The following is a 9,796-nucleotide window of genomic DNA, read 5'->3' on the forward strand; positions in this document are numbered from 1 at the left end:
TAAGACTATTTTTCAACATTTGAAAAATTCACTCACATGTCTTTGACCACTCAAATTTCTTGCTCTTTTGGGTCAAAGTAGTCAAGGGAGATGCATGGATGCAAAACCATCCACGAACCTCCGATAATGATCTACTAAACCAAAGATACTCCTAATATCGGTTGGAGTCAATGGTCTAAGCCAATTCTTCACCACCTCTGTTTTCCTTCGGTCTACCTAAACTCCTTCACTAGAGATAATATGCCCAAGAAATGCCATTTACCTCAACTAAAACTCACACTTTCTATATTTTGCAAACAATTTGATGTTCCTTAAGGGTTCGCAATACCACCCTCAAATGACCCATTTGATCACCCTCATTCTTCGAATATACCAAGATGACGTCAATGGAGACAATGACAAGTGAATCTAGGTAATTTTGAAACACTTTATTCGTAAGGTCCATAAACGCCGCCGGAGCATTAGTGAGACCAAAAGACATTACTAAGAACTCATAATGATCATATCTAGTTCGGAATTCCATCTTAGGAATATCCTTACTTCTCACCCTAAATTGGTGATATTCCGACCTTAAGTCAATTTTTGAAAAGTAGCTTGCCCCTTGGAGTTGGTAAAAAAAGTTGGTCAATCCGAAGAAGAGGATACTTATTCTTAATGGTGACTTTATTGAGTTGGAGGTAGTCAACACACATTCATAAGGACCCATCCTTCTTCTTCACAAATAAAACCGGAGCACCCCATGGAGAAATACTAGGTCTTATAAAGCCTTTGTCTAGTAAATCTTTAAGTTGAGCCTTCAACTCTTTCGATTCAGCCGGAGCCATTCGATAAGGAGGAATTGAAATGGGATTTGTATAAAGTGGTAAATCGATACGAAAATTAATTTCTCATTCGGGAGGAATAATGGGAATATCATTTGGAAAAACCTCCAAAAATTCACTCACTACGGGGATCGACTCATTAGGAGGAATTTTGGAGTCTAGATCTTGGACTCTTGCAATATGGTATAGACAAACTTTAGAGATCATTTTACATGCTTTAATACAAGAGATGATACGACCTCTAGGAATAGAGTTTTCCCCCTTCCACTCTACAACGGGTTCATTTGGAAAGTTAAACTCCACCACCTTGTCCTACAATCAATTGAAGCAAAGCAAGCATGAAACCAATCCATACCCAATATAACATTGAAATCAAGCATATCGAGTTCTACTAGTTCAACATAAGAAACTCTATTGGGCAACATCATAGGACAATTTTTATACATTCTTTCTGCAACAATCGACTCACCCACCTGAGTACACACTATAAAAGGTTTATACAAAATATCAGGTAAAATATCAAAATTTTTGGCTACTAGGGAAGTAACAAATGATAAAGTAGCATCGGGATCAAGTAAGGCATATACATCAATAGAGAAGACTTTCAACACATCGGTCACCACGTCAAGAGAAGTCTCTTGCTCACCCCTAGAGCGGAGAGCATAAAAGTTGTTTTTGTTTGGAGCATCGCTAGAACCACTTGCTTGAGCTTGGCCACTACCCTTTTCTAAACTCCTCATATTAGGACAATCCCTCACCTTGTTCCCACTCTTTCCACAACTAAAGAAATTATCCGTCCCCTTAAGGCAATCACTATAGTGCTTCTTGCAACACTTTCCACAAGTTGGCTTCCCGGTTGGTGACTTAATATCTTTTCCCTTCTTGAACTTAGGGTTAGAAACCCTATCACCACTAACCTTTGGGAAATTGGAAGGGACTTGACTTGAAACCTGCTTATTAAATCTAGGCTTGTCTTGTATCTCAAGCCTATTCTTTGAAGTTCTCCGTCAAAAGATCTTGACCTCTTAGCATCATTACTCTTCCTCCTAGACCTTGCCTCTTCCACATGCTTGGCATGCACCATAAGATGAGAAATATTCATGTTGTCGTGTAACATAGCCGAATGACATCCTCTTGCAAATCATTCGATACCTCCATCATAAAGCGACTCATATTGTCTCTAGGATCAAAAACCAAATAAGGAGCATATTTTGACAATTTAGTGAATTTCAAAGAGTATTCATGAACACTTATACCTCCTTGGTGAAGGTTGATGAACTCTACCACTTTGGCCTCTCTCATTTCCCTAGGAAAGAACCGATCAAGAAAAGTCTTCTTGAAGATCTCCCAAGTCAAATGACCACCTCTCAAGGGCCTATTATCCCTCCATTGCACAAACCATGCTTGAGCCACGTCCTTGAGTTGATAAGTGGTCAACTCGGCCTTTTTGCTCGTGGACAACCCCATAGCCAAAAATATCTTATAGACTTCATCGATGAATTCTTGGGGGTCTTTCTCAACCTTAGAACCCTGGAAAGTAGGAGGATTCATCTGAGTGAAATCCCTTAGACGGGAATCCATAGTAGTGACTTGTTGGTCAGGACGGGGCACAACCTCCTGATTTACGTGGGCCATCATAGCTTGGGCTTGAGTCGTGGCCGCTTGTGCTCGAGTTGTGATAGCTTGGGCCATTTGAAGAAGAACGGTCCTTATATTCTCATCTGTCAAAGGAGGAGGATTGACCGGTGCATGCTCCATGCTAGCATCTTCTTCAAGCGGAGGAACTTGATCACCATAAGGAGGAGCTCCCGCATTGGCAGTTTCCTCTTCAAGTCCGAGCCGCATTCCTTCAAGTGTTCATTCTTCCTATAGGCACAATAATAGGATTAGATGCAAAAACATACCATATGTATACTCTTATGGAACAATATAAGATTTCCAAGAGACATAGAGAGTGATACCTAAGCATCACAGGGGTTCCTATTCATAAGTGTGACGTGCTTCACAATTATGAATACAAACTACATTGACGTTGTAGAGAGAGAGAGAGAGAGAGACATAACTCAATGATATTAAACATAGCTCTGATACCAAGCTTGTCACATTTGGGTTTACCCCCAAGACGTAACCAACATTGTCGTCTTCTTTTAGGACTAAGACTAGCCCCTTAGTCTCATGTAATTACATTCATAGGTTTAAATTTGCGAAAAAATTTAAAACTTTCATTTCATCTACTTGGAGGTTTACATAGACCTCTACATACACACACACACACACACACACATATATATATTGAGTGTATATAGACCCTTCGTATAGGAAGGTTACATAGTATTCTAGTTTTATTGCACATACATATATTTAAAATAGCAAATAGACTCAAAGATTGTCTCATCTCATACCATCTAAACGATCATAACAATTTGGGTATAGTCCTACATCAAAGGTGAAGAAGCCACATATAGGCTTATACAAGTCATACACAATGAAAGTGGAATGAACATAAAAGTCTTAGAAAACAAAGCAACTTGAAGATATTGACATCGTCCTCGGAAAGTGAGGACCTACCCACTTGGATGATAGAGAATATCCAAGCCTTCTTCAAGTCGTCTCAAATGAACCTTCAACGACCAGAACATAAAATATTTGGGAAAAAGGAAGAAAATGGGGTTACTACACCACATGTACTAAGTATGAGACCATATGCACATATAAGAGCAAAACATGCTAAAAAGGGACATTTGGTCAAAACATGCCATTTTACCTTTTTTAAAGTCTAATGCAAAATCAAGCAAGTCATACCAATCAACCAAATATGCTTACTTACTCAAACAAGTAATATGTATCCCAACATACTTGAACCCATAATTTGCTACAACCCTATCATTAAGGAATAACATCACAAGCATGGCTAAGAGTCAACTATATCATGATTAGCAAGACAATTACTCATGAATTCTTATCAAGTAAACAAGTGCAATGACCAAGCAAAGCCCCATAACCTTACTCAATCAAGTAGCCTCAACAAGAAACCATAACCAATGTCCAACTTCACATAATATAACATTTAGATATACATTCCATCTTATTTTAATAACATAACACAACACATACTTATAAGTGAACTAATCAACATATAGTATTAACAATGTGCAAGTTCATCATGTACATATCATATATCATCATAACGTAAACATATACAAGAACATCCTCCTAAGACTCCCCTCAAGGCTAACTAGTACAATGCTTAGGTAGAGTCCAATACCCCTATCTAGACTAAGCTAGACCCCTTAGGTTATCCTAGTTAGAGTTCAAATCCTTTAATTCATTTTACCTTTTGGGAAAATCTTGCCCTAACCGACATAGACCACATGATCTAGTGTGGAATCGGTGTCATGAAACCCTACACCGAAAGAAGGCTGACTACTTGCCAATGTAGTACCAAAATATAAAATATAGAAACTACATAGATCCACTAGCTAGTATTCCTATAGGGGCAATATAATTCAAGAACTAGGAGATATAGTTGCGACCCTCTTTATGCTCCATGCATTGTAGTCTCCAATATCAAGATTACTTTAGTGCTCCTACCTTCCCTATGTGGGAAGGGACACTCCTCAATCTACTTCACTCGCTGCTAAGCTAGAATCCCTTTTTTAAATGTCTTTAAGCCTTTAATTATCAATCATAGCTTAGTTTAGGTCCTAGGGTCTACCCCTTGTATAATCATCATCATCAACAACTCAATAAGAATTGTATGAGTACAAGTCCTTTCATTACAATTCATATAAATGAGGTTAACACATTAGAATTTCATATCATAATAATGCACATTGATAGTCATCACCATCCATATAACACATACACCTTAACCAACCTCACAACATAGTCAAGATATTTCATTTTAACATTATACCATCCTATCAATCCTAATACAATGCATACTCCAATATAGCATCACGACTTAACCACAATTAATCACAATTAAAAGTAAAGATAGAGATCATAAGACTTACCAAGTCTCCTTTAGAATTCATGACCAAGGTCTTACCATCAACCCATAACTCAACCCAATTAGGGGAGTAACATCATCACACAATGATAACCAATAAGATAAGAATACCAATTGCATCTGTATAACACAATTCAACACTAAATCATAGCTTAAGACAAGATACGTAGGCCAATTTCACAACATACTTCATAACCTATATCACATCTCAAGAACTAGCATGATAGACCTATAATTCATCTTAATTTATTCATAATAACACCATAGGATTGTAATCTAATCAATAACCAAGTCAATTGAATGATCATAATACAATATTGATCAAGATCACAACCTAGGGTTCGAGGTTGAGGATCATGTTCTTCAATCTAGATCAAACAATCACCAATTACCATATCAAGTTAAAATACATGTTAATCTATCCATTATACCCTAAAGATAACATAAATCACTCAGTTCACAACATCAATTTCGTAATTGGATGAACCCCACGTGAAAACTCAACTTTAGAAATCCATTTTGAAGGAACCCCTTTGAGGAAAAGGTCTCAAAAGCGATAGATCCCATACCTTAATATTTGATAAAGATTTTATGGTGAAATCGTCCCTTTCCAGCCCCTATGGCTACCAAATTTCAAGAATCAAAATAAAAAGTATAAAGAAGTAGAAGACCAATGAAAAATATAGAGTGAATAACCCATATTAATTGTTAAAGAAAGAGATATAACTTCATATGAGGAAGAAAATATATAGATTCGTGTGAGGAGTAAATGAAAAGAATAGTAGTTCGCCCATGTGTGGCGAACTCACTTTAGAGTTATAGCTTCATGTGAGGTAGAAAATATATAGATTCGTGTGAGGAGTAAATGAAAAGAATTGTAGTTCACCCACTACCTTTAGAGTTTGTGTAATATTATTTTGGACGGGATTAAAATTAACGGGATGATGTTAAAAGATGCATATAGTTATAGTCCGCTCATAAATGAAAGAACTACCCGTTTTGATGTATGTTTTTGGAAAATGTCTCTTTAATTTTGACAATTAGGGTTAAAAAAGTGTACTGGACTCCTTGTCTGACTATGTGTGGTTCTCACTATTGAAGAAAGTCAAAATATGATTAAAAGTTGAAGTTGCCAACTCGATCCCTAGTCTTAGACTGATCTAGCCACATAATCTATCAGAAGAAGGAAATCTCATTACACAATTTTATTGAATATTGAAATATTCATTCTAAGTTTTTTTTTTTTTAAAAAAAAGAATTATTATGTGTTTTGTGAATGGATGTGAACTTTGAAATAGTGCGGGATATAATTTTACTCTCTCCGTATTTCAGAAATGATAAATTAATTTAACTTGATACGGAGTTTGAAAAAATAAATAATAATTTTTTAATTTTGTGATATTAAATTAAAGTTATGTCAAATGTATTTAAATGTCTTTTGATCTTATGATCCTTAAATATGCCATATGAAAAATTGAAATTAAAATGTTAAAAAAAATCAATTTTTTTAAAACAAAATAACAAAAAAGTAAATTATTCTTTTCTAAACAAAGAGAGTAATTTATTACTTGTGTATGTCTTTTTCATTTAATTTTGAAGTAGTTTATCGTAGAATTTGATGTAGGGCGGATTGTATGTGTTTGCTGCAGTTTGATTGATTATTGACTACATCTTTTAGATTAATTTAGCTAATTATTTTATTTATTGATTGATTTAAATAAATTAATTCTTAAAAGTTAAAAATAATTTAATACTAATTTATAATTTTAAAAATATAATAAACTCAATAAACATTTAAAAATTAAATTAGTTACATATAAAAACTTAAATTCGTCTCTCTGTGTCGGAGAAAGACCCCAAGGTTTAAAATTTAAGTGACAGACCTTGTGAGTTTTGGATAATAGATCCAAAAGTTCCAATCACATACTTTATGTACATTAATTTTATGTTAAAACCAAATATATTAGGATTTGGAAATAGTAATTATCAAACTTATTAATTATTATCAATTTTGTCCACCTTTATATTAAATTGATTTGCACACTTTCATATATTGTCGAAAGAGAAGTTCTTATTATTATTAAAAAGTAACAAAATATATTAACAAGCAAAAAGCAAGAAAGAATAACATGAATATTCAATCGCTTAACTTTAAGCAACAATAATTAGAAAATGGAGCTGACTTATCAAGTCTTGAATTGTACTTCTCTTCATTTGTCTCCTTGTACACATCGAAGACTAGATGCATGCATGTCGATAAATTTGTAGATACATGCATGAAAATTGGTATTTTTTTTTAACGAATCTTCTGATTAATTTTAATATGAAATTAGGAGATTTTTTTTTTGGTTGAATGTTAGTTGAATGCATGAAATAAAATAGCAACTTCTATGTCAAACTGTCAAACTTATTAAGGTCTTTAGCTTTATTTACACTCTAAAATAGTCTTCTCAAATGAAGGAAAACTGTCCAAGTCGTATCATAACTTAAAAAATATTATCTCTTACTAATGTAAGTAATAAATTTCTCTTCAATAATACTCTCTCCACGTCCAAACCTTTTTTCTGAATCGAAACATAAATTAATTCGTGGATTGACAATTTTTACCTTTCTAAATATAGTGAAAATCATTTATATTCGTCAATATTAATAGAGGTGTATCCATGAGGTGGTCAAGGATTCACGTGAACCCATGCTCCCCTCCTGAAATCATATATAGTAGTATGATATTTTTTTTAAAATATTTATATATAGATGTGTTAACTGACACTTGAAAGTATCATGTAATGTTGTGCGATAATGACTGATTGCACTTCTCTAAGTGAGGTTAGAAATTTAAATTTTTTATGTATCTTGTTTTATTTCTTTCTAAAATTGTGTGATGCTAAGTTGTTTGGATAGATAAAAAATAATTTTGGACCTATAATTTTAAAATTTTAATGATTTTCAATCATAAGAACCTAAATGTTAAATTAACCAAATCTATAGCTTACATCAACATTTTTCTCTAATAGCACATCTATCATCTTAAAATCTTAGATATGCCTCCGACTATTTTTATCTTAATTGAGTTTTTCAAATGCTTACTTTAATCTTATGTTATTAACCTTTAAATATTTCTAGATAGTAGCTGAAAAAGCTTACTAATGGATTCATGTTAGTTGAAATAATTGGAATCTGGAATCCCCATTTTGGGGAATTACCATTTGGAATCTTGTGCTTCAAATAAACAATAGATTGATTGTCACATTTGTAGCCACGAAGTACTTTAGATATACAACTTTTAAATATAAAAATGTCATTCGTTCTTAAAGGGACTTGAAAACAAAAACTGACAAAACATATAGAAAACCAAGGGCGGACTTAATTCAATATATATTACTAAATTTATAGAAATATTTGATTGTGAATCAATTATTATAGTATATTTCAGTCTATTTTAATTTATTAATTTAATTTTAACTTGACACCAAATTTAACAAATTAAAATACTTAAAAGAAATATTTTTAAATGTTGTTTTCTTGAAACTAACACACTATACAGCCTGACACTAATTATATTACAGGTTGGCAAGGCGCTGCCCATTAATACCAATTACAAAAAAAATTAACGTCAAGTAAAATCTCATTAATAGTACATACAAGATAATTTGTATTCGGATAATTAGATATTTTTCAAATTTATGATTAAATATTATAATAAAATACTTTTGTCAATATGTTATCGCTATTTAAGGAACATGTAAAATGGAAAATGGAAAAGTTAAAATAAACTAACAAAATAGTTCAATAGTATGTCTAAGAAGACATCGTCACCCTGTTAAATTATTATTTTCTTTGTTTAAATTTATTTATTTGACTTTTTTAATTGACCCAAAAAAATTAAAAAAAAGGAGTTAAAATTAAAAATATATTAAAAGGAGTTTTTAATCCTAGACATATCATTAAAAAATTTAAGAATCAATCAACCTAAATATTATAATAAAATAACCTAAATATTATAATAAAATAATCACTATAAAATTCAGTAATTGATTATTATTTTGTCCCATTGTTACGTACATAATTGCGGTGGCTTTTTAGTACTACTTTACTCAAAACTATTTATACTCACTCCCCTTCTTGCTTCTCTCCTACTTTAAACTCTATCCCTTTTATTCTTCTCATAAAATTAAATTCATCCTATACTATATAATAAGACAAATCAACTAATCAAATTATACAATTTTTAGCGATAGTAAATTGAAAATGGGTATATGCAATTCTTGTGAATCCACATCTGTTGCGACCGCGAAAATAATACTACAAGACGGAAGATTACAAGAGTTTTCTTATCCAATAAAAGCTTGGTATCTCTTACAAAAAGATCCAACTATTTTCATCTGTAACTCCGATGAAATGGAATTTGGAGATAAGATTTCCGCCATAAATGCAGAAGAAGAACTTCAATTGGGTCAATTGTATTTCGCTATGCCTTTGAAGAGGCTAAAGAGTAGACTTGGGGCTGAAGAAATGGCAGCATTAGCTGTGAAGGCGAGTTCTGCATTAAAGAGAACTAGTAGTAGTAATAAATTGTTTGTATTTTCTCAACAAAAGAATTGTGATAGAGTGACAAGGAACGGCGATGACGGTGATAGTGGGAGAAGAAGAGGAAAAAAGACGGCGAAGTTGAGTGTAATACCAGAATAAGGTGAAAAAAATTATATTTGAATAACCTTTTGTTATGTCCGGTAAAAGTTACCGTGGCTAAGAAGGGTGAAATAGTATTTTGCTTAGCAAAATAGGACGATGGCGATTGACCATTCAGTTATTGATCCAAATCAGGTAACAAAAAAGATATGTTTTGAAAAGATGAAAGTTGGAGCTATTGACCTTGAAAAATGTGCAAAGACACTTCCAAAACAATCATAATTTCTCATGCAAGAGTTGATCTGAGTCATCCCATTGGGAATCAAAGAAAGGA

General features: G+C 33.0%; 2 protein-coding genes across 2 annotated transcripts; one reads left to right on the forward strand and one right to left on the reverse strand.

Annotated features, from left to right (window-relative positions):
• Positions 1 to 1,090: 1,090 nt before the first annotated feature.
• On the reverse strand, positions 1,091 to 2,666 carry LOC138347400 (uncharacterized). Its single transcript, XM_069295699.1, has 2 exons — positions 1,974 to 2,666; positions 1,091 to 1,771 (listed from the first exon to the last, which is right to left on the reverse strand). The coding sequence occupies exons 1-2, from the start codon at positions 2,664 to 2,666 to the stop codon at positions 1,091 to 1,093; spliced, it is 1,374 nt and encodes a 457-aa protein (XP_069151800.1).
• Positions 2,667 to 9,081: 6,415 nt separating this feature from the next.
• On the forward strand, positions 9,082 to 9,522 carry LOC101253064 (uncharacterized). The gene has a single exon (XM_004234632.5). It carries the CDS (start codon positions 9,082 to 9,084, stop codon positions 9,520 to 9,522), a length of 441 nt encoding a protein of 146 aa, XP_004234680.1.
• The last annotated feature ends 274 nt before the right edge of the window (positions 9,523 to 9,796 follow it).

This window comes from Solanum lycopersicum, chromosome 3 (genome assembly GCF_036512215.1).
Source record: "Solanum lycopersicum chromosome 3, SLM_r2.1".
NCBI lineage: Eukaryota > Viridiplantae > Streptophyta > Magnoliopsida > Solanales > Solanaceae > Solanum > Solanum lycopersicum.

Coding starts and splice junctions, on each gene's coding strand:
- LOC138347400 (XM_069295699.1), bottom strand. CDS start 2,666: ATGCGGCTCGGACTTGAAGAGGAAACTGCCAATGCGGGAGCTCCTCCT. Junction 1,772..1,973: donor TGAGTCGCTTTATGATGGAG/GTATCGAATGAT, acceptor TTTAATAAGCAG/GTTTCAAGTCAAGTCCCTTC.
- LOC101253064 (XM_004234632.5), top strand. CDS start 9,082: ATGGGTATATGCAATTCTTGTGAATCCACATCTGTTGCGACCGCGAAA.